General features: G+C 42.1%; 1 protein-coding gene across 1 annotated transcript; it reads left to right on the plus strand.

Annotated features, from left to right (window-relative positions):
- On the plus strand, nucleotides 1-23,234 carry EXOG (exo/endonuclease G). Its single transcript, XM_009897850.2, has 6 exons — nucleotides 1-157; nucleotides 1,511-1,660; nucleotides 3,980-4,119; nucleotides 6,306-6,382; nucleotides 9,216-9,330; nucleotides 21,987-23,234. The coding sequence occupies exons 1-6, from the start codon at nucleotides 10-12 to the stop codon at nucleotides 22,446-22,448; spliced, it is 1,092 nt and encodes a 363-aa protein (XP_009896152.2). The 5' UTR covers nucleotides 1-9; the 3' UTR covers nucleotides 22,449-23,234.
- Nucleotides 23,235-24,475: the final 1,241 nt, after the last annotated feature.

A 24,475-nucleotide genomic window follows, 5' to 3' on the forward strand; every position in this document is an offset into this window, starting at 1 on the left:
CGCGCCGCCATGGCGGCTTTCCCCCGCCACCGCCGCTTTCTGGGCGGCTTCGTGTGCGGGGCCGCGGCGGGAGCTGCTGTGTCGTGCTGGACTGCGTGGCGGCTCCTCCGCAGCCAGAGCCAGCTGGAAACGGTCCCCGAGCGAGCCCTACTGGAGGGTAAGAAACACGGGTAGAGGGGAAGCCGGGTACGGCGGCCTCGTGGCTCCGTGGGGCGGGAGCGGCGGCGCCTTTAGCGAGGCTGTGGCAGCGGCGTTTCAGTGCGGCCCCGGCCCCTACAAACATCCTCTATCCCCTAAACCCCCACCCTCCCCTTACTGCAACCTTCTCCCTGCTGCCTGCATCCTGAGATGCGCGAAGCGGGCCAGGAAGGCCTGGAGTGCCTCAGTCCTTACGGCGGACCTGGGTAGGTAGGTTGTTTGTAGGTGCTGTGTTGTAACTTGAATTAAAAACGCAGCTTCCCCTCGTTGCACCTGCTCACACCGAGCTGTCAGTGACACACGACAAAAATATTCTCGTGGAGCTGCCACAATGGCTGTAAATGTCCCGTGTTGCAGTGTGGAGCAGAGAGCAGTCGTCCTGTGTGATCTGGTAACTTCCCCGTAAGTACATCCTACGGCTGGACTCGATTATCATAAAGGTCTTTTCCAATGAAACAATGCTATGATTCTCTGTTTACTTTTAATCACATAGTTCAAGTCAGGCCACAACTAAATTTCAGCTGTTGCTTCCCCTTGCACAGAGCTGGGGCGACAAGGCCAGCACAAGTGGGGGCGGTTGGCTTGCGAAGAGCCCAGCCCACTTGCCCTGGCTTCTGGCAGGGTGCAAGGCTTGGAGGGGGTCACCAGGTTCTGCTGGGAATTAATAGTTTTCTCTGCAGCCTGAAGGCTTTTAAAATACCAACGTATTGAAAAGCATGGTAAGAGTGGCTCTAAAAACATGAGTTGCTATCGAACAGATGGCTGGAGGACAAGGAAGTCAGCAAGACAGATGTAAATATTCCTTCATGAGAGAAAAATGTTACTTGCAAAAAAAATAAATCTCAAAGTGATGCTTTGATTCATTCAGCAGAGTGTAAGTGTTCCCCATGAGGCCACAACTCATGCTTATGCTCAACTCGTACATCTCAGTTTGTGAGGAGTGTGATTTCCAGCTCTGAAGGATGAAATGTGTATGTGTTGATCTCCTATGTCCGTAATGCCTTGTTGTCTGATTTGTCCTAATATATCTGGTAACTTTTCCTCTTAAAGTAAGTCTGGAGTGATTGCTAGGGAGCTGTGTGTATGCATTAGTGAATGAGTTAGTCCTAGAGCTGAGATCTTCGTGTGAGGATATTTGGGCAGAAGAGTTTAATTGGAAAGCTCTCAATATTTTTCAAGGCCTTAATTGTGGCAGTAACCTCAAGTAGTTCGTTATACAGTGTGTTTACATCCACTGAGATGCTTTCCTTATTGTCTTGTTTCTAATCACATTTCATTTTTGGATGATGTGCTGGGGTTTTTTTCTCCTTAGAACCCATAGAAGAGTCTCTGCTGGAAAAATATGGATTCCCTGAAGCTGGAACAGAGACAAGATGTTACACAAATCATGCACTGTCTTATGATCAGGCAAAACGGGTGCCAAGATGGGTGATTGAACATATTTCAAAACAGAAGACCCTGGGTATGTAGGTATTTATTTCTTTACATTTATGATACCCAGAATGGGCTTTGGGGTTCATACAAGGTGGACCTGGGAGCAGGCAGGGGAAAAATTCTTATAAGGATCTCTGCAGGTTGGCAGGTCTCTTCAGTATTCTTTCTCATGTTGGGACTAGTTGTGTTGAACATACCTTGCAAGGTGTACCTGCAAGGTATGCTTGGCCCAAGGACTGACTATTTCCATGAAAAATTTCTGTTACAAGTTTATGAAACTGCCTGTGAGCACCAGGTGGATATATCTACATCAGTATAAACACTAATCTGTGTGTGCAGGAGCAAAGCTTAACTTGCCTCTTTTAAACATGAATGAAGAGAAGATGAAACACTGAAAATAAAACTTTGCTTACCTTGTTCAGACTCGCAAAGTTCAATGTAACTGCTCAAGCCCATAAAAATTGTGCTTTCATCCTTAGCTAGCATAGTTAGTTCTGTGGCCTGATTAATATCCGTTTAGGTAGTGCCCTATGGGCATTATGTGTGAGTGCTTGTGGAGTCAACATCTTTAGTGGCCAGACTTCCTTCTGCAGATCTTGAAGAGCACTGCTCAGAATGGGAAGAAAAGATGACTGCCCATTTGCGAGATAAAAATGGAGCAGAGGGTATCAACAGCTGTGATCGTTCAAGCCAGATAGGGCATTACCTACTCACTGCAGCCATAATTTACCTTGATGCAGTCCTGTTGTATTTTGTGATGTGCATTATCTAATACTCATTCCCCTGTTCTTTATGCAAGACAGAGGCTCAGTGATTTTTTTTCCTGTCCGTGGTGAATGAAATATGACTGGTATACAGTCATTGTAAATTAAGTTTATAGCATTAGTTCAGTTTTTATAAAGCAAATTATTAGTAATGGAGGTAACTGTGTAATTGTAAAATGTTTTATGAGCTCAGTAGCCCTATAAATATATCTTAATAACTGTCTTCAAATTACCTTTCAAAATTAAAAGCATGATCTTGAAAATATTTATAACCAACCCCTAAGTAGCATCATTGATTCCACTCTTTTCTGAAAAGAAAGCAGTTAGTTCCAGGCTTCTTTCAAGTGGGCCTTAACAACTGAATTGTTAAAATGTTTCCCAGATGATCAGATACAACTAACCTGCAAGCTGAAACTGAGCATCTTGAGGCATTCAGCTCTGATTTATGCCTGACAATTGAGATTTGAGGTGAAACTTTTGTCCAGGGAAGGTCACCAAAACCTTTCATGCCCTGGAGTTTTGAAAGGATACAAGGTAAAAAACTGTGTTTTATTGATCAGTGAGAACTTAGATGTTTGAAAAACACAGTGAAATTAGCTTTATGTGTAAAAGAGATGTACAAAATGGTTTTCAGAGGAAACTGGCCATTTGTATTAAAGCAGTGAATAGAGAATGTGTGAGGCTTTTCCATTTTTATTGATAAATTACACTCTGTCTTAAATACTGAGATTAAATAGGACATTTTTTCTATTAGAAATTCTGTTGTTTTGCACACTAATAAACTTGTCAGCATGGCTTCTTAAGCATCAGTCCTATATTTGAAGGCATTGTCATATCATGTGCTTTACCAAAAAAAGAGACATGAAATTCTTTCCTTGTTACCTGCACTCCATATAGCTACCCTGACCACCTCTCTGCTTTGACATGAACTCCATCAACCTAGGCACAGATGGTCATCAAAGAGGAAATTGCTTACAGGTGCTGGTTTTCAGGAGCTGCATTATCTGTACACACGCTGATTTTTCCACTCCTTCCTTTCTTCCTTGTGGTTCTTGCATATTCTGGGTTCTGCAAAGGCCTGCCAGAAGGAGAGCATGTACTGCTTTTTGTTCTCAGTCTGGAACAGAAGGAAGTACAGGGTGCATGATGCTCACTGGTAATATTGACATGATAAAGAAGCCAAAGTGTGTGGAGTTTGTGTGTGTATGCATGGGCAGCAGTGATCACTGTTGAAAATTGCCACTCACGTTGTATTGCAGCAGGAAGTGCTTTATAAAGTGCAAGTTTGAGGAAAGTTCTCTCAGGTGTGTACAGACCCCAATTCACACTTAAATGAAAAAGGAAGTATATAATGGTCCTGTGTATTGCATCTAATGTGTGGCAGGAATTAATCTAGGACTGGAGCACAGATATTTAAGTTGAACTCTTCTCTTGTATGGTTGAGGAGCAAATACTCAGGTTAGATTAATGTTTTAATTCACTAAGCATGAGGCACTTGGCAAGATGGGTCAGAACCAGTTCTTCTTGTCTTGCCATTGTGATGGTTTAATGATAACCTAACAATTTAGTGTGTTATTCCTCAGGCAATGCAGACCGAAAACACTGTAAATTCAGACCAGATCCTAACATCCCTCTAATGTTTAGTGCTGTCAATGAAGACTACCTTGGCAGTGGATGGTCCCGAGGACACATGGCACCAGCAGGAGATAACAAATTTTCAACAGTAAGACTTCTTTTCTCTTCTTAATTGTATTAATCAGTTGGAAAGGGCCAAAAGACCCTTAAAATAATGTATAATGTTCCTTTTGCAGTTGTTTTGAGACTGAATATGATCTCATTGTTGATGCACAGACCTGGATTTGGAATTACAAGGTCTGTTCCTGACTGAGCGCTGTAGAATGCCCTTACAGTCTGCTTCAGGTGTCTAAAAATGAGATGCATTAAATCACACCTAGATTAGCTTGTTTGGCAGAGGTTATGTGAGTATATCTTGCACAGTATAGTGTTAAGCAAGTCTTCTCAACTTCTTGTGTGTCACATTGTCTGCCTGTAAAATGAAGGTGATAACCTTCCCCAAACAAACCTTGAAGTGTCTTCCAACGCTGAGTTAAAGGAAGACAGGAAACGATGACTTCATTCTGACCAGCAGGTGCTGAGATGCTTAGAGCTGGATTGGGTAAAGCAAAGATGCTGTATTGGCAAGGGGATTGCCTGGGTGATTTAAAAGGCTCTTTCCTTTCTGGCAATGACTATGAGGTAAATTAGAACCTTTTTTTGCTGTAGTTCTTCAAGTCTATAAAACGTCCTCACCTGCCATTTATTTGAGCTGTAAGAAAAGCATGCCCTAATGCCTTGGCTGACTAACAAAGCAGCCTTGGATTTATTAGACCCTCTTGTGAAATGTACCTAATGCAGTGCTTTGTCAATTAAGAAGCTGTTTGAATTTGTATTTCTGCCAGGCAGAATAGCATGCAGTGGGGCAGAGTCACAGCCCAATGGAATGTAGTGGATGGAAGGAGGAGTCATTTTATTTCTATTTGAAGTCTGGTTATTATTTCTGATATCTGGGGAGGTTTTGCTGGTGAACTCCCTGTGCAGAGAGACCCTGGACCTGGTTTGAAATGGTTAGGCTACACCTTGAGTCCTGTGTCCAGTTCTGGGCCCCTCAGTTTAGGAAAGATGTTGACTTGCTGGAATGTGTCCAGTGAAGGGCAAAAAAGCTGGGGAGGGGTTTGGAGTACAGCCCTATGAGGAGAGGCTGAGGGAGTTGGGGTTGCTTAGCCTGGAGAAGAGGAGCCTCAGAGGAGACCTTATTGCTGTCTACAACTACCTGAAAGGAGGTTGTAGACAGGTGGAGGTTGTTCTCTTCTCCCAGGCAACCAACACCAGAAGAAGAGGACACAGTCTCAAGCTGCACTAGGGGAGGTTTAGGCTGGATGTTAGGAAGAAGTTCTTCACAGAAAGAGTGATTTGCCATTGGAATGTGCTGTCCAGGGAGCTGGTGGAGTCACCATCACTGGAAGTGTTTAAGAAGAGACTGGATGAGGCACTTGGTACCATGATTTAGTTGGGTGATAGAGGTTGGACTTGATGAGCTCAAAGGTCTTTCTTTTCCAACCTAGTTAATTCTATTCTAATTCTATTGTATTTTAAATGCAGTGAGATGATACAGCCTTTCAAATACATGATAGGAAAATTTAATTTCACTGTTGAATTAGTGCAGGTAGTGTTCACTTGCTATCCTAAGGAGTGCTGCCAGCCCCTTCACTTTGAAGAAGTAGTATGTGAAAAATACTGACAAGCACAGGACCTATGAATATTCTGGGTTTAGGTCTTGGAAATATTTTACCCTGTGTTTCCCTGCGCAGGCTGAAAAACAGTGCCAGGTCCTTTGCATCTGGAGATAAGCAGGCCTAAGCTTGGAAAGGTTTATAGAACTTTTGAAGGATAAAATGAAGTAGATGTTTTACTGTTAAGCTCTCATAAATCATTTCATTGCATGCATGTTATGTATTTGTGAAATATGGGTGATGATTTTTAATAAAGTCTTTTCTTGTCAGGGAAAGGAAAAGTTAGCTACTAGGCAGTCAAATAAATGAAATGCATGTCTGAAAGCATCCTTCCCATTCAAGAAGAAGAGCAGTTAGTAGCTTCCAAAGACATGACACAATTCCTGTGCCTCTTTAATTGGATATTCTTGTGCTGTTTCTGTTAAAAAAAAAGGTAAATTTTGCAATACTTGCCCCTCAGTTATGCACCTCCTCATCTAAAATAGTCTGGTAAATATTCTGACTTGGGTTTTACCTGACCTTTTGTGTTGGCAATGTTAACACTAAACTAGAAATGGATTCTGATCATCGCAAAAAGGTTTCAATGACATTATTTATTTATTTCCCTTTCTGTCTACAGAGAGCTATGGCTGAAACCTTTTATCTGTCTAACATTGTGCCTCAGAATTATGAAAATAACGCTGGATTTTGGAACAGGTGAGACACTTCTTGTAAGTAAAATAAGTGAAAAATACCAGGCTGTGGCACAGATGAAAAAGTGCTACATTTATAAAGCTTCTTCACATCTAAGTATTCCAGAGCATTTCATAGATTGTAGAGATCATAGAAACCATGTCTGAAATGAAAGGCAGATCAGTCTCCACAGTGCAAGAACAGTGTAATGGTCACTGTAGTTCTTTATTCAATCAAACTGCAGAGGACATTTCTTTAGAATATATAAAATTACTTCTTCTGGCTGATGTGGGCAAAGGCTTAATATCTCCATCTTTAAGGGAAATTCAGCAGAAGGAAGGAGAGGGTTTGGATCTTATTTTAACAATCTCTTCCTCAAAAAGACAATTCCACTCAGAGAGTTCAGATCTCTGTGTGTGGACATTGGTTCACTTTGAATTGGAGAACTGAGCACTCCCCACTGAGCCGTGACTACTTGAGGTCTTTAGGTGTTTCTTCAAGTGCTGGCTTCCAAGTAGTAGTTAGGCAGGTTGTCTGTCACTTGTGAGCATCAGCTGGATTGGCTTTGAGGTGAAGTGTGTGGTTGATAAATTTAGACTTTCTTCACATTGGATTTTTATTCTTTCCCTTCTTTGAGTAGAGAAAAACAGTAATAAAAGCAGCAGTTTCTTGCACAGGACTTACAGAATGTTAAGACTCAAACCCAGGAGGGGAACATGATGAATTTCCAAGGTTCCCTCAAGGGAAGGTTAACAATTTTATTTTTTTTTAATTGTTTTAATAACTCAACTATTTGAACATAGAATTTCCTTATACCAGAGCTAGGTATTTGTGCCATTTCAAGGTAGGAAACCTTTATTTCACTTAAGCAGGATCGCTGCCTAATCAGGAATCGTGGGGGGTGTCTGAAAATTTCCCCTGAAACTATCAGCCCTGCAGTTCAAGTGCTTTTTCACCCCATCTCCACAGTTTAAAGATAGGAACTAGGTATTTCTGTCACTTGGTTTGTCAGTCATTAGTTTAGTGATAGTTTTAATAGTTTTAAAGATACTGTTTCACATGCTTCTAACTTTTTCTGGCTTCAGTGCTCTCTTTCTGGGGTTTTTTAATTGTTTGCTTTTGAATTGTCTTCTGAGGTGCAGGCAGACAATACAGCTTAGTCAGTTTAACAGTCTTTTTTCCTTAAGGTGGTGATCCATCCTCCAGCCATGTGGTTTTGTTGCTTTCCCAGTCAAGTAGTAGCCTGACTGCAGGGAGCCATTTCCTTTTGCTAACCCAGTGAAACTGATTCACATTTTGTTTTGCTTGGTTATGTTTCTGCCAGATTAGAAAATGGGATCAATCAACTGGTGAGATGAGTGCCAGAGCCAGCATGGAAGATGGAGTAGGACTGTTCAGCTGGGGCAGACAAGGAGAGTAGTAGGAGAGGGAAGAGCAGGACTGCATCTTTCGACAAGCTATTAGATAGTAAGCTATTAGATTGGTTCAGTGATGGGATCTAACTGCACCTTAGTCTTGCTACTTCATTCTCTTCCCACCAACACGCATGCTTTGTTCATTCCTGATGTTTAGCTATAATCTTTCTGCCCTGTTTTGAGTGTGATTTCATTGTCACTGTAATCTGATCTCTGTCCCTGCTGCACCAAAAGCAGTTTGCTCCCTAGTTGCGTTTATTCCCATTCTTTCTTTGTGCCAGGTGGTGTTTGTACTGCCATGCGTGAGACAGCCTGAGGAGCTGAGCTGCTTGGAACCAAAGCTGATGACAGCTTGTGGTCAATACTTTGGTGTAGCATGTGGCAGCTCCCTATTACCAAAGAAGGGCTCATTCCTGATAATTCTGATTTGTGGGGCTCATTCGTGATAATTCTGGTTTGTGTGAACTGATGTAACTTGCTAACCCAGCACACACACAAAAAAAACCCCAAACCACCAGGTTTTGCTCAGGGTTATTGACAGATAAGAGTGCTAAAGGTGGCCCAAAGGGCCCAAGGGAGAGGTTTGAGGAACAGGGATGAGACAGAGAAGGGGCTGAAACCTCCCCCTTTCAGAGGCAGCCAGATTAGCTGGTCTTACCTGTCTCATGTTGTGGGTTGTCCATTTGAGTGAAATGTAATTCTGTCATTTGTAAAGGACCAACAGGCACTCACTGTATGTGATTTCTATAGAGCAAAAATGAGCTATAGTGTGTAAATAATATGTTAACAGCATGTTATAGTAATACACACAATATGTAAAGCAGGCATGGTCCAGAAGCCTTATGCAGAGAAATGTTTCCTGCTGCAAATTGAAATCAGTTAGTTTAAAAAGCAAAACTAATGTTACTATTTCTAGAGTTACTGCTTCAGTTTTAAACAGTTTTGTATGGAAAGCCAATAAGTGAACTTGGTGAGATTGACTTGTAGAAACCTCCCTAAGTACTCTGAGCTACAGAAGGAGCTGTCTTACAGGACATTGGTTCCTAGGGAAGGAGCATACAAATCCAGTAATGTAGTAAAACCTTTTGAAGAACACCACAACCTGCTGTTTAAAACAAATCTTCTACTAATCTCAAGTGACCATCAACAAGATCTTTCTAGTGTCAAGTGTGGGAATAAGTAGAGGACTGAGATTTTCAGGATGGATGGTAAGGCTACAGAAACGATTTCCGTGTGTGTGTGACGTGTACCTGTCCTTAAATAAATGAACAAATGAGAATAGGTTGGCATTTTCCCTTCTTTGGCTTGCAAGTCAGTTGCATGAGTTTGGAAAAATGCTCCCAGACTGCCAGTAGTTCATCTTGCCCTTCACAGTGTGTCTCAAAGATTATAATGTTAAGTTTTCCCATCTGACTTTACCCTATCTGACAAATATGTTCCAGAATGGAAATGTATTGTCGGGAGCTGACCGAGAGATTTGAGGATGTTTGGGTGGTTTCTGGACCTCTGACCTTACCTGAAACAAATAATGATGGAAAGAAGACTGTTACTTATCAGGTATGTATATATGTCGTTGGGTTAACACTGCTATGGCAATTGTTGTTTATAATCCATTTTGTAGCTTGATAAAACACAGTTAAACATCCTAGTACATGCAGATGTTTGGAATGTCCAATACTAGCAGAGACAGGTTCAGTAGGTAGGGATGTTCTATCTTGCCTGCACATGTAAAAGTATAATTTTAAAATAATATGCTTTATTTACAAAGAGAGGTCTGTTAAATGTTTGTCCACAGGCTGCAGTAAAACTGGTTTCTGAGTTCTCTAACACGTGGCAGTATCGAAGTAGGGAGTTAGTGGATTTTGCTGATGTGTAGGCATCTCTTCAATCATTTATTGATACATTTTCAAAGCAGTGCAATACAAGGGTGGTGTGGGTTTCTCAAAACTGTATAGGGTGTTAGAATGCCTGTGCTCCATTAATTCCAAAAGCAGTTGTTTGCTGATAGCTCATATGCTTCACTTCTGCGAGGCCTTGCAACTGAGATTCTGGGCATATCAAAGTCAGTTGAAAGACTCCATTCAAGTTCAGTAGGTTTTCGGTGAATGTGGTTAATCATTGCTCCATGGTACTGATACCCCTGCCTCTACTGATAACCCTACTTCTTTTGGTCCCTCATTTTTATTACCTGCTTAAAATATGTAGGATTGATCATGCATAGCCTCTGGAAACCATCACTGATAGTCAGATGGAAAAGTCTACCAAGGTGATAGGTGAATTTATTACTGCTTATCCTGACTTCATGTAAGCACGTGCTTAGACATCTGTAGCATCTAAGCATAGTAAGGTATTCAAGGGAGGGAGTATTCCCTTCTGCTCCTGCTGAAATGAGATATTATTGCTGTTTTCAGTTGCTAAATGAAAGCTAGCATAGTGCATATAATAAATGCTGTATTTTGCACCTCTCGAAAAAACACTTTTCTTGAAAAGAAGTGCTTGGATCAACTGCAGCTTTAACTCGTGAGTTATTCACCTGTCCAACTAGTTCTCTGAGGAGCAATGAATGAGGTCACTATAACAAAGCCCAGCTTCAGAGGGCTGTGAGAGACAGAAAAGAGAGATGTTCAGCTTTCAACACTAGCTTATTGAGCAGTCAGATTTAGGAACTGTTTCTCCATTCTAAGTACACAACTCATTTTCTCTTGATTCATCCTAGAACTCAGTCAAGATATAAATGTAATTTTTCCTGTTCACTTTTACCTCTATTTCTTTAGAAACTGTCCTTTATGTCCCCACCAACACATGTCTGTAACCTTGTCTGTGACAAAATCACAGCTCTGGTTTTGTGTTTGTTGTTACTTTTGTTTTCCAGTCAGTCATATGTTATGCACATGAAAAATGCAGGCATAACAGGGTGATGTTTTTTTCACACTCAGTAGCAGTTCCAAACTTCAGCTCTCACCACATCTTTGTGAGAATGATGACAGTTGTGCTCATTTCTGAGGACATAAGCTCTGGTTAAGAAGTATGACCACTGCCATGTGATTGACAGCTTTGAACTGGCAGTGGTTCCTTGCCACCCAAAGGGAGAGTGATGACTTCACTATTGTCCATTATACTTTCCATTGCTTTTTCTAGTCTGCCAGCAGTGGCCTTCTACAAGATGCTTGTCTGCCAGCAGTGGCAGTAGCAGGGCCTTCTACAAGATGCTATAGAAAACCATCCATACTGGACTCTTGCTTTCTGGGCTTGTTTTCTACTTAGATAGAACTGCACACAAAGGAGTCCAGCAGTTACTGGTGACAGCCTGAGCTATGTCCAAAAGCACATAGCTGGGAGCAGGAGCTGAGTGCTTGGCTTACTGTCATGCAGGAGGGTACCATAAGAGTTCTCCAGGCTTGCACACAGCTTAACTGGAATTTGCCTCCTTGCCTCCTCCTATCAGGATGTTGCATTTATTTTTGTATCCCTAAAAATATATATTCATCTTACTTAGCAAAGAATTACAAATCCTGAGCTGACTTGAACATTTTATAACTGGAAATTATTTTCCAGGAAGCAGTTGAATCATCTATCAACTGCCTCACATTAATCTTTGTCACCATTTTCTAGTTTCTCTCTAGGGAACGTGTTTACTTAGGAGAGAAAGATTAACCTTTTTTGAAAAATGATTGTGGCTCTCCAGTTTGGTTTTGAAAGGTAAATTTTAGTATTCCACAGGTAAAAAGAAGAGCAGGTCCTACATCTTACTGCCTTCATTCAAAACAACATGACACCAGGATGCAGTGATGGAATATTAGTGGCACAAAATGTTCATGCTGCTTTGATTATCGTATCGTTCTGTTCTTGTCTGTTGCCAAGATGTCTTCTTCATCTTTGGGTTTGATGAAAACTCTGGTCTTCTATGAATGTTTTATCAGTTTTGGTCTTAATATAAACTGTGAAGTGAAGTTCAGTGTGAGGCTGAAAACAGTGGAGTGATGATACTCATGTTTTCGTTTGGCCATTTGGCCACATTCATAAGTCCTTTCCTTGGCTTCCCACAGTGAGATTCATTATGGAAATTGATTTGCATTTAACCTGTATTTAAGTGCAGGTAATGCTGTCTACAGGTGGGCAAAGTAAAATGTTGATTCTGGGGGGTCTTACTTCTTGTTTTGTTTTAAGTATTAGATTATTTGATTTGGGTCCTCTTTCTCTGCACTCCTAAGTGTAAATAGGTACAGCCTGAGAATTGCTTTATTATTTTGAAACCTCTTTGTGGCATAAGTTCTTGTGCTTGCCATTGAAGGTTTCCTTTGTGGAGAGAGACTTTAGAGTGGAGTAGAGTGATGTGTTGGGGTTTTTGAGTCCTTTTTTTTTTTTTCCCTTACATCAACACATACACTTAGAAGAGAGAACACAACCTGTCAAATCACTGGAGAGAAGCTCTTTTCAAACAGGTACATTGGATATAATTGCAGTCATTGCCATTGATTTTGGTAGTCTGGGATTCTGCCCCTAAACCAAGAACACTAAGAGGTGGCAGCTGAGTGAGGAGGGAAGGTAATTCTTAGCTATCTTTCGGAGTGAATTCTCCTAGGTTCAAACAAGTGACTTAGAAATGAAAGGCTTTTAGTCCTCATTGTTTGGGCTTATGAAGCTGATGTGAGAAGGTGTCCTTTTTCTTTGTAAGTGCTGTTTAAGTAGAAGTGCTGTAGTACACACAATGGTGCTGAAACACACAACCTATAATCTGGTGATGTGGCTGTTAAGGCTGAGCTCCTTCTTAATGTTTTTCTTCTCCTCTGGGACTACAACTGTGGAAAAAAGAAGACCTAGAAGTACTATGGCGAATGTGTCTGCATTGATTGGTGTCAGATCCTCTCTTCCATCTTAGTTTCCATGTTTTTGGCTAAAGGAGTGGTTAAATATGTATCCATGGCTTTACAGGCTGGTGTTTTTCTCATCAGACATCCAAAAAGGTTATTTTTAGATCACTACAGAGGAAAAACAGAACATCGGTCATGGCATTGTTCCCAGTTCCTGCTTGGACTCTGGTACCATTTGCTGTTTAATTCCAGAAAGGGAATTAACCTTGAACTCCTTAGATGCCAGTGTTGTTCTATCTATTGGCTGAACTTGCTGTATCCTCAGATATGTTCTGTCATTTCATCTGTCTCCAGCGGAGGCTTTTATTGCAAAGAGTAGATTGATGACTGTGCTTGGTATCTGAAAAACATATTTTGAGAATATATGCAGAATAGAATGCCAACAGGAAAAATCTGTTCTGTGTTATTGGAGAGGCAGATGCAGGTTTTTCATCTTTGTCCAGAGCAAATCAAAATGACATTGTCTTGTTTCATACATTGTTGTTCTCCAGTGACTGTCACGTTGGCGATTTTCTTCTGTCAGCAGATTTGGAGTTTGAAATACAGAGGTTTGTTTTTTTTGCAGTGAATCCACTGAGTTGTGCTTGGTTCTCCACCCTTCTCATTCCCAGTGCCATTGTAGTAAATACTCATTTAAGAAGAATTGACTGTGGTTGGTGAATAAAAGTACAGGTTTTTATAACATTTTGGGTTTGGTTTGAGTAAGACATTTTAATGTACTTTCTATTGATATTCTAGGTTCAGACTGGGATTGTATCTGCTGTTTGATTTTTCAAAACTGAATCACTAGGCTGGGCCAGAGATGCACACTAGTGGTACCAGCACATACACTTACTTGTCATCTAGTTCTGTGGCAAGTAAGTCCCTGAGAAATGAATTGCACCTTTGAAATATAAGATGATACCTGATGGTTTTCCTCAGTCAGCTTCCAGAAGTAGAAGAGATTTTTCTTCTAGCCAAGATGTTATAAGAGAAGGAATTCTTGTTAAAGTAAGAAATAAACTTGGGTGTGTTGCTACTTTTTGGCTACTCCAAATGGCTCAAGGCTACACAGACAGCTGCTGGATCTAGGTCCATCATATATGTCCCATAAAACTTACACACAAAGGGCTAGATCTTAGATCAGCTGGTGTAAATGACTAGGACTCTGTCAGCTCTAAATTTAGACATGATGTACAAATGAAAATAATAGACACTGGGTTAAGATTGGAGGGGAACAGACACCAAAGGTGCAGGATAGATTTATGGGGTTGCTTTTATTTAGCACTGTACCCATCCCAAAGGTCCTTTTGATTATAGGAAGAGAGGGGATAGGGACTGTATATAGTGGATTCAGTTGTTAAGTATGGATTAAATGGATTCTGTGGAAGTAGTAGTCTGGCATTGTGTAAAGACAGTATCATCATACTATGCACACCTTTATGTTTTTAATGCCACAACTATGTATTGAGGCACAGCTTTTGTGTTGTTGGTTTTTTTTTTTTATCTCTTCTATTATTTTTTTCCTTTCTTTCCTTGTAAGCATTGCCAAATGATTTGGCAATAGCAATCAGACCAGCCAGAGCAAATTAGATTTTCCTGAAGTGCATACATTTGCATTTTGGAGTGCTTGGCAGATTGTTACTATGACTTCTATCTGTAGTATTTTCTATTTTCTATATTGCTAGCTCACACCCTTCAGTTCTTCTCCATGGTGTCTGACAGAGTACTCCTAAATATTGTGGGAAAAGCATTATCAACAGAATCAGCACTGCCTAACACAGATCTGAAAAGGAGCTGGAGTGATAGCAGTTAATGCTGTCACAATGGTCAAGTAAATAAAATTCTATTGATTGCAGAGGGGATTTTTTTTTTTGTATACTGCCAGAAAGTCTGTTTCTGTGCAGAATTTAGGATCAAATTGTAATACAGCTCTGGATTGTCACACAGGAATGCTAGACAGTAAAACATCTGATAGGCCTGGTCAGTATCGTGCCTCAGGTTACAGCTGAAACAAAACAAATCCTTGTTCAGAGAAAGCTGCAGTCTTATTTTGGGTGACAGAAATGATGTTTTTGAATTCTGTCCATCAAGAAATGCAACAGAAGTCTTAATTTTGTTATTCCCAGATGTAGATGGAAGTACTGCTACACAGAGAATCGTGTGTGTGCTTGTTTTCAGTCAGTTCTGGTTTGCCATATGGCTTAGTTCTAAACTCTGGTTTTTATACAGAGAAAGTGAGTGAAGAAACAGTTACTGGAGCATAGAGGGAATTTCTGGAGCTATCTTTTTAATGTATTTGATGATGATACCCTCTGATGTAAGGACCCTTCAGTGTGTGCTGGCAGTTAAGGCATGATTGAATGTGATTTCTGTTTACCAGGTTCTGAGAGAATCTCAGATAATTGGCAATCCAGAGCTGGCACTTGCTGATGAAAGGGACCTTCTGCTAATTCCCTTCACGGCTGATTTTCATTTTCCAGTCACTAGGTGGCAAAATACTACTTTTAGATTCATGAGTACTTTTGAAGATTATTCCTACTCTTTCAGTTCTGGGAAACTGTAACAAGTCCAATATAAAATGAAAATATGGTAACATTTGTGTGTGGTTTAAAATCTGTAATAAGAGCTACACTGTTTTCTAATCCAATCTCAAGTGTTCTGCCATTAGACCTTACGTAGCTCTTTTCTCCTGTTTATGTAAGAATGGAGTTTTGGTTCTCATGAACTCCAAACAGTCATTTTTTAGGGACTGCTTTGCCCCATATTTATCTGACTGTCACCATGAAGGTGACAATAATTAATTCCATATGCCTAAACTCACCCTAGACATTAACAAATGTCTTCATTATTTCTTGTGTCAGATTTGTCCTACCTCCAATGTTGAAAACTATGACCAAGAGCAATTTAAGGATTCAGCCAAAATCATGAGGAAAGGCAGCCTTAAGACAAATCCCCACCAGTGCCTTAGCTGTTGAGACCAGATTTATCAAAGCTCACTGAGGTCTCTTTGTTTTAAGAAATTGTGTTAGTTCTGGCCTTACCTTTCCCTGTGGGCTCTTTAAATTTGTCTAACTGCTTACCAACACGTGTGTTGTTTTAGCAATGTGTAAACATCTCTAAATGTCAACAAGTGCACACATTTTAATGGCCTGTCCTCGTGGCAGCTGTTCATGTTTAATTGGGCATTGAGGAGTGTTACAAATTTATACACACTTGTGGAATGTCAATAAAAGTGTCAATAATAATCATAAAAAAGCCCTAATAAAACACTGTGATGAGGCTGGGGAGAGGCCTCGAGCACAAGCCCTATGAGGAGTGGCTGAGGGAGCTGGGGTTGTTTAGCCTGGAGAAGAGGAGGCTCAGGGGAGACCTTATTGCTCTCTACAACTACCTGAAGGGTGGTTGTAGCCAGGAGGGGGTTGGTCTCTTCTCCCAGGCAACCAGCACCAGAACAAGAGGACACAGTCTCAAGCTGTGCCAGGGGAAGTTTAGGCTGGAGGTGAGGAGAAAGTTCTTCACTGAGAGAGCTGTTAGCCATTGAAATGTGCTGCCCAGGGAGGTGGTGGAGTCACCATCCCTGGAGGTGTTCAAGAGGGGATTGGAGGTGGGCAGCACTCGGTGCCATGGTTTAGTCATGAGGTCTTGGGTGACAGGTTGGACTTGATGATCTTTGAGGTCTCTTCCAGCCTTGGTGATTCTGTGAAAATGCCATCATCATAATGCTGCATTACTGGACCACACCAGTTCAGTTGTAGGGCTTCAGCCAGCATCAGATCAGCAGAGAAAATAAGAGCAAAGCAAATGTGAAAGGAATAGGCAGCTGCAAAAAGTTAGAGCAAACGTTTTTTATGTTGAACTGATGCAATAGTATCTGAAATTTCACATTGGTTTCCCAAATGATGATGGGAAGGGCATATATTTAAAGCTATAAAAAGAAGGCTTTTAGCTTGAGTGCTTATTTTTTTTCTTTTAGGAGACTGATGAAATTTTGCAGGATTAAACAAAATTTTAGGGAAACAGCAAATGTTAGTATTCAAAGGATCACAGAGAAATTTACTGTGAGGCCTGTTGTCAGCATGGTGTGAAACCATGTGGGACAGCAGTGATTTTTCCAACAGGTCACTGCTGTGTTTTCTTTCTTGTATTGGCACATCAGTTTTTTGTGTGTTTGTTTGGTGGGGCTTTTTTTTGTTTTTTGAATCACAGATACTATTAAAAACTGTTGCTCTTCTCCAGCTGGGACAGATAGCTGTTCCAGGCATTGATTGCTGAAGGATCATCTGCTGCCTGTGGATAGCTGAGCACAAATCAAAGTCAACATCTGTGCATGGATAATCTTAACCCATTTTCTCTTCTGTTACAATAGGAGCATATGCTCTCTGCCTCTGTTAGGCTTGCATTGAGATAAATGGGATGCTGCAGATGAGAATAGTGATTCAGGCTGCTGTAGTTAGGGAGGAGAATCCTCTAGGTGGCAATAGGAAATGAGTTGTTGTTTCCTACCTATTGCTTCTGTTACAAACTTTGCCTCTACAGAATCGCACTGAACTTCTTTCCCTGGCTGTTGAGCTGCATGTAGGGGGCAAATCTATAGAAACTCTAATCTGCAGCTTCTGTATCTAGTCCCATCAGAAAGGCAAATTGTGGTACATTACAGAGCATGATGATGGACATCCTTTTTTAACAGAAATCCCTGGGTTATGCTGGCTGCTTGAATTATTGGTGATGCATCCTGTGCATTTTTCATACAGGCATTAAAGTGCAGAAAAGCCATTGTATGATCTTTGTTGTTCATATTTACTGTCAGAGAAATCAGGCACCCTCTTTTGATGGTTTTCTGTAGCAGAATGAGCTGGGATAGAACTTCAGTGTCCCATTTTGTTTAAGGAAAGGACACCTGAGAACTCTGGCTGTTCAACAGGCTGGAGTTTATTTTAATCACTTTAACAATATAGAACTCAGTGAAGTAATTACAGAAGTAGTTTACTGCTATTCAGAGGACTGGTATGAAGCCTGTGCACTGTTTAGGTTTTATTTAAATCCTTAAAAGGGAGCTTATCTGGAACTGAAGTGGTACATAAATTACATATATGGCCATTGCCTATATAGAATTGAGTTGTATTTAGAAATGCATGCCACAAAAGGAAAGTAGCTCCTTCTTCAATTTGCAACTAGTCCTCTTTTCCTTCCAAATGTGCATTATTTTGCATAGAATACATATATATATTTGCATAATATTACATAAGCACAGGGTCTGTTTTCCTTTAACACCCACTTCAGGCATTCAGCATTTCCATTTCATACCTAACTATTCTATGTGCAGCTCTATTCATTCTGTAGCCTTTCCATCTACCCACTCAGCCCTCAGACTCAATCCCCTGTTCCCTCTGCTGGCTCTCTCAACATTCACCTGTTTGTTTTACATATGTCATGTACCCACTAATTGCAGACATTGGCAGCAGCCCCCTCTATGTGTTCACCCTTCCTCTAGTCCTTTGTGCAACAGAGGATGCTGGTTTGTGCATTTGTGTGGGAGGTGTTGAGAAGAGGAGGGAGCCCAGCTAAGGAGAGCCTAGTGTGTGTACATGTGGAGACAAGTATGTGAAGAGGCCTGGAAAGGCAGTGCAGGCCATACTGCCCAGGAGTGCTGCAGGAGATTGTTGGCCCAGCCAGCCTGGGGAACCAGGTTTAGTCCCACTGCTGCCTTCTCTCAGGAGGCTGCAGCTGCTGCAGGGTGCAATGCAGCTGTGTTGTGTAGCCTTTTCCTTCTCTTCTGCCTTACCCTGGGAGCCCTGTGAGGAGAGGCTGAGGGAGCTGGGGTTTAGCCTGGAGAAGAGGAGGCTCAGGGGAGACTTTGCTGCTCTCTACAACTACCTGAAAGGAGGTTGTAGCCAGGTGGGGGTTGGTTTCTTCTCCCAGGCACCCAGCACCAGAACAAGAGGACACAGTCTCAAGCTGCACCAGGGGAAGTTTAGGCTGGAGGTGAGGAGAAAGTTCTTCACAGAAAGAGTAATTGGCCATTGGAATGTGCTGCCCAGGGAGGTGGTGCAGTCACCGTCCCTGGAGGTGTTCAAAAAGGATTGGACATGGCACTTGAAGCCATGGTTTAGTTAGTCATGAGATGTTGGGTGGTAGGTTGGACTTGATGATCTCTGAGGTCTTTTCCAACCTTATTGATTCTATGAATATGCAGGAGAGGAGTTCTGCATGCTCCCTGCTCCAGGGAAGAAAAGGAATTCCAGCCTTCTGCCTTCACCAGAGTCAGTCACTGCCTGCTTTTGGGTGAATATGGAAATGTCAATCCCTCCTCTCCCCCTCGGGACTTTTTTGTGCTTCTTGGCTCCTTCCCTGTCCCCACCAGTAGGTTGCACGTGCTCCCCATTTTGAGCACCATCTATCTCAAAAAAGGTTGAACTCCCAGCACCATCCATTTTGTGATCCCGTTTTAACCCATCAGCTCTGCTAAGTGTGGCTGTGTAGTTTTTAGTGTGTGTGTTAAGATTGCCTGTGCATCAGTCAGTTTTGATTATTTATGCCGCTGATCCCGAGGAGCTGTAGCTCTGCTTTCACCCACACGGAATGCTAAATGCGAAGTGCTTTGACACTCAGGAGCTCTAATTTCCCTATCAAGACATCTGTCGTCGTTGAAAGGGAAAGTCAATTTGCCATAAAGCATTTATTTGTTGCTTACCAGTTGCAAAGACTGCTAGATGTCTAGGCAGGCCTTTATTTAGGAGAAGGTTGGTGGAATAAGAGAGGTATTTGCAAGAACAACAACAAAAAAAGTTGAAATTACAGGAAAGCTGTTAAATAGCCGAGTTTAGAGGAGGAGAGGAGAATGTTTTGCAACAGTGTAAAGAAATCTAACAGCACATTTACCATAAACAGTAGTAATGTTACTACTGTACTACGGTACACAACAGGAAAAAAACTTTCTTTATCAGAGGTTTCCCTTTCTTCTAAAGGTACTTGCTCTGGGTTTGGTCTAACCAGTCATACTTACAACACTGTTGACTTAAAACAGTGGCAACGGAAGCACATGCTGGAATGTGGCCAGGGAAGGGCCACAAGGATGATCAGAGGGCTGGAGCACCTCTCTTGCGAAGACAGTTGGGGCTGCCCTGCAGTTTGAATTCCAGACACTAGTAGCACTAAACCTTGCAGAGACTGGAGCCCCTGTTACAAGAAGGATCTGGACATGCTGGAACGTGTCCAAAGAAGGCCACAAGGATAATCAGAGGGCTGGAGCTCCTCTGCTGTGGAGCCCGACAGAGAGTTGGGGATGTTCAGTTTGGAGAGGAGAAGGCTCTGAGGTGACCTTATTGTGGCCTTCCAGTATCTTAAGGGGGCTTCAAGAAAGCTTGGGAGGGACTTTCTAGGGTGTAGGGAGTGATGGGACTGGGGGGAATGGAGCAAAACTAGAAGTGGGTAAATTCAGATTGGATGTTAGGAAGAAGTTCTTCACCAGGAGGGTGGTGAGACACTGCAACAGGTTACCCAGGGAGGTGGTAGAAGCCCCATCCCTTGAAGTGTTTAAGGCCAGGGAGGACATGGCTCTGACCAACCTGATCCTAGTGTGAGGTGTCCATGCCCATCTAGTTCCAGCCCGAACTAGATGATCCTTGAGGTCCTTTCCAACCCTAACAATTCTGTGAAAAGGCAGGCTGAAAGAATTTGTAACTGAAATGGTTAACTGTTGGAACAGACTGATGTGAACCTTGGCTCAGCAGCCACAGGCATGGTTTAGCTTTACAAACGTGATTTCTTTTGCTGAAGTGCTGAGTCCTCCCAGAAGAAAGCACACACAGAAGTGTTTCTTTTGTGATTGAGTTATACCAAATATATGAATGGACAAAGCATGTCAGAATTGATATGCTGGATTAGTTTTTAAAACACTTCCAATTAACATGATCAGTTCTGGCAGGGAAAGAAATAGCAGCTTTCTCTGAAAAATTGTATCTTAACTGTATCTAACAAAAGCTGTCAAAAATTCAAACCAAGCAGCCTTTGCTTTTGCAGGGATTGCAAATACTTGAAATGATAGCAATTTACTGGATTTTTATGTACCATTAGAGTAAAAGTGCACATTTTAGAAGGGTCATTACACAGAAGGGTTTTGCAAAACTCGAATTTTCCACATGTGAGCTTGGCACTTTGTTAGGGTGGCAGATCCAGGTCAGCAGCATTGAAGAAATGGCCTAATGCAGTGCATGCATGAGCATCACTTTTTGAATGCTGGAGGAACTACATTTATCATCAGTAGATATACTCCCTTGGATGTATTCCTGACACAGGGTGGGATGTCTACTGTATACATGTTTGTGCTTTCCCCCCTTCTTTGTGCTTCACTTAAATTCCTGGATCCTGGTCCGTGATCTTCAAGGTCCCTTCTAACTTAAACCATTGTATCAGTCTATGAAACCAAACATGTACAAGCTCTTAAGTGAATCTGTGCATTTATGGAAGGAATAGGTGTATTTTCTTTGGCTAGGCTAGGATCTTTTCCAAGATCCTGAGTCATGGAATGTACTTCTTTGTATCCAGATCCCCTCAAAAACGCACTTAGGTGCCATAGCTTTTAAATACAGCCTGTGTATAGGTAATGGAGAGATAAAAAAATAACTGAGAGAAGGTTAAGTTAGGGTTTATTTGAAATGCATATTAAAAACTACATGATGTGGAACTGTCAGGTCAGGAACTTAGTTATAGAGCCATTGTAACTGAAAACAGCTTTCCAGCATTAAAACCATGATGCAGTATGAGAAAGCAGCTCTACCAGCCCTTCAAGTTAGCTATAGAACTGTGCCAGGATTATTCAGCTGGGGTCTTGGGTGACTGCCTGTTTCCAAACGTGTTTTTCAGGCTTGGCTCCAGTTCATCTTCAGCTGTAACTGAAGTTGCATCTGCTTGGGAGCTTTGAGCTCTACCAGAGGTCCTCATTGCAGATCTTCACAAATATTTAGGCAATTGCTGAGCAATCTTTTGACCTTTTGTTTGCGTCATTTGTCTTCACATGGTATATTATAAACTCAGTGATGTTATGGAGAAAGGCAGAGAACCTTCTGGTGAAGTCTCATACCAAGAGCCACCAAAAAACACTGCAGTGAAGAGTTATTTGTCTTGCTTTTCCTGCTTGAGTGAGAGATTAAGGCATCAAATAACTAGCTCATTCCTGAGCAGCTTTATAAGGAGCTGCAATGAAACAGTGCTTTTCACCTCAGGGTCTAGTCTGGTTACATGGTGCAGTTATGTGTGGCTCCTTTTTAGAGGTAGTAGATTTAGTCTCACAACTCCTTCCCTCCCCCTTCCCCCCCCCCCCCAATAACAACTGTATCAGTAACATAACTTTCCTTTTGACAGGTAATTGGAAAGGACGATGTGGCTGTGCCATCCCATCTCTACAAGGTCATCCTTGCCAGGCGGAGCAGGACGTCTACAGAGCCCTTGGTACTGGGGGCGTTTGTGGTGCCAAACGATCCCATAGGCTTCAGCCACCAGCTGACTGAGTTCCAAGTAAAGATTGAAGATCTGGAAAAAATGTCAGGTTTAGTTTTCTTCCCCCAGGTGGACAGGACCAAAGATGTCAAAAACATCTGTGAGGTGGATAGCTGTAAACTGATGGGCTTCAAGGAATTCACCTTGTACATCACTGCTCGAAAAGTGCAGGGTGCCCGCACCTTGCACCGCTTGGAGAAAGCCATGTCAGAGCTACAGGAGGCAGGAATTGAGCCTGATGAGTATCTTCTAAAGCTTTACAAGAAAAAGGAAGAAGAACTCCTGCAGGAAAAACAAGTAGCAGCTAGAGAGGGGAAAGCTGGCTGAGGACCTGTTCAGGGTGATGTTTGAGGTTTTGTGCTCTGAAAGGGGAGCTGAGGGCAAACACAAACTCTCAAGGGCTTTATCAATTGTCCTGGTTTGAGCTGTGAAGAAAACAATAAAGAAACATTTGGAAGCTGGTGGGTTTGGAATAACGTTCATTCTTGTGTAACATGATGCACACACATGATTTGCTGCAGTGCTTAGATATGGGAAATGAAAATGACCCCTTTCTGGCATGAATAGATTACTGGACCTCCAGAAAAGGCTTTGTGCTATTTTCCAAGTGAGACGTCAGACTTGGGGTTTGTATGGAATCCCTTCTAGGAATATTATAAAAATAGACAGTAGACACCTTGGAGTGTAACTGGAACGTGTTTGAATGTAATTCTGCCTGCAAAGGGCTTTCAGTGTGATGCTGGAGAAGCAGTGGTGCTTTCTGAGAATTTTTAAAACCCAATGAATGTAGAAATACTTCATTTAACACCCTTTTGCCAGAGACCTGTACGACGCAATGGAAATCCCTTACACTCTTCACATAGCTCTGTTAACCGAACCAGATTGTCCCTTACCTCTCCTGACCTTGTGTGCTTTGGATACTTTAGCATGTCAGTAGCTGTCAACTGTTGTCATTTGCAGAGGGCTTCTTCCATTCATGGATCATTGTGCAATTAAAAGAAATAACAATAGGGGCAGAGTTTGCATAGGTAGCTACAAGTGTAGGTGGGGCTTTCATAAAGTATTTTAAACTTAATATTTCACTTTGCTCACTGAGTTTGGATGAGCAAGTTTTCTTGCAAATTGATTTGAGAGGTGAGTGCTGCTTGCTTTTTCGTTTCTGCTGGTCACTCACTGGCTCTGTTTGCCTTGTGGCAGCCTTTGCTCTGTAAACTTCACAACAAAAACTCTGCGTCAAGGCAGGAGATTGACCAAAAAAAGCATTTCCAATTCTGTTTCAGCAGCAAATGAAGTTCTCAGGTTTGCATCAGGCAAGTAGAATAGAATAAAAACCAGGTTGGAAGAGCCCTTCAAGATCATTGCGTCCAACCCATCAACCAATCCAACCCACCTAAACAACTAAGCCATGGCACCAAGCACCCCGTCAAGTCTCCTCCTGAACACCTCCAATGACGGTGACTCCACCACCTCCCCAGGCAGCCCATTCCAATGGGCAATCACTCTCTCTGTATAGAACTTCTTCCTAACATCCAGCCTAAACCTCTCCTGGCAGAGCTTGAGACTGTGTCCTCTTGTTCTGGTACTGCCTGTACCATTCAACTCTCAGAATGATATGGTTGAGACCATTCTGGTACTGAAGTTCTCAGCTTTGCAGCTGCCTGAGAGAATTAATTAAATACTTTTTCTGTTATTATTTTTTTTTTTACTTTGTGTATCCATCTTGAATTTCAGGCATCATTTCAGGGTACAGGCATGACTTTGTGTCTTAGGAGATTTTTTTTTCATCTGGAAAGAAAGAATAAAAACTGGCAGTCTTTAGGGTTTTGTAAGGGTAAGCATCATTATCAGTTTGGAGTTGTGCCATAAAAACATCTTCAGTAGTTTTAATGTCATAGAATCAGTCAGGGTTGGAAGGGACCACAAGGATCAGCTAGTTCCAACCCCCCTGCCATGGGCAGGGACACCTCACACTAGATCAGGCTGGCCAGAGCCTCATCCAGCCTGGTCTTTAACACCTCCAGGGATGGGGCCTCACCCTGGACATCCCATTCCAGGGCTTCACCACTCACGGTGAAGAACTTCTTCCTCACATCCAGTCTGAATCTCCCCACCTCCAGCTTCATTCCATTCCCCCTAGTCCTATCACTACCTGATATCCTAAGAAGTCCCTCCCCAGCTTTCTTGTAGGCCCCCTTGAAATACTGGAAGGCCACAATAAGGTCACCTGGGAGCCCTCTTTTCTCCAGACTGCACAGCCCCAACTCCGTCAGCCTGTCCTCACAGGAGAGGTGCTCCAGCCCTCTGCTCATCCTCGTGGAGTTAATACTTTCTGAGAAGGGTCGTACAGTGGCAGG

Source organism: Dryobates pubescens, chromosome 21, assembly GCF_014839835.1.
Source record: "Dryobates pubescens isolate bDryPub1 chromosome 21, bDryPub1.pri, whole genome shotgun sequence".
NCBI classification, from domain to species: Eukaryota; Metazoa; Chordata; class Aves; order Piciformes; family Picidae; genus Dryobates; species Dryobates pubescens.

What these genes read in the sequence shown, in the direction of transcription:
- EXOG (XM_009897850.2), top strand. Translation starts at nt 10, where the DNA reads ATGGCGGCTTTCCCCCGCCACCGCCGCTTTCTGGGCGGCTTCGTGTGC. An exon ending in TTCAAAACAGAAGACCCTGG is followed by an intron (nt 1,661 to 3,979) that starts GTATGTAGGTAT and finishes GTTATTCCTCAG; the next exon opens with GCAATGCAGACCGAAAACAC. An exon ending in AACGCTGGATTTTGGAACAG is followed by an intron (nt 6,383 to 9,215) that starts GTGAGACACTTC and finishes AATATGTTCCAG; the next exon opens with AATGGAAATGTATTGTCGGG.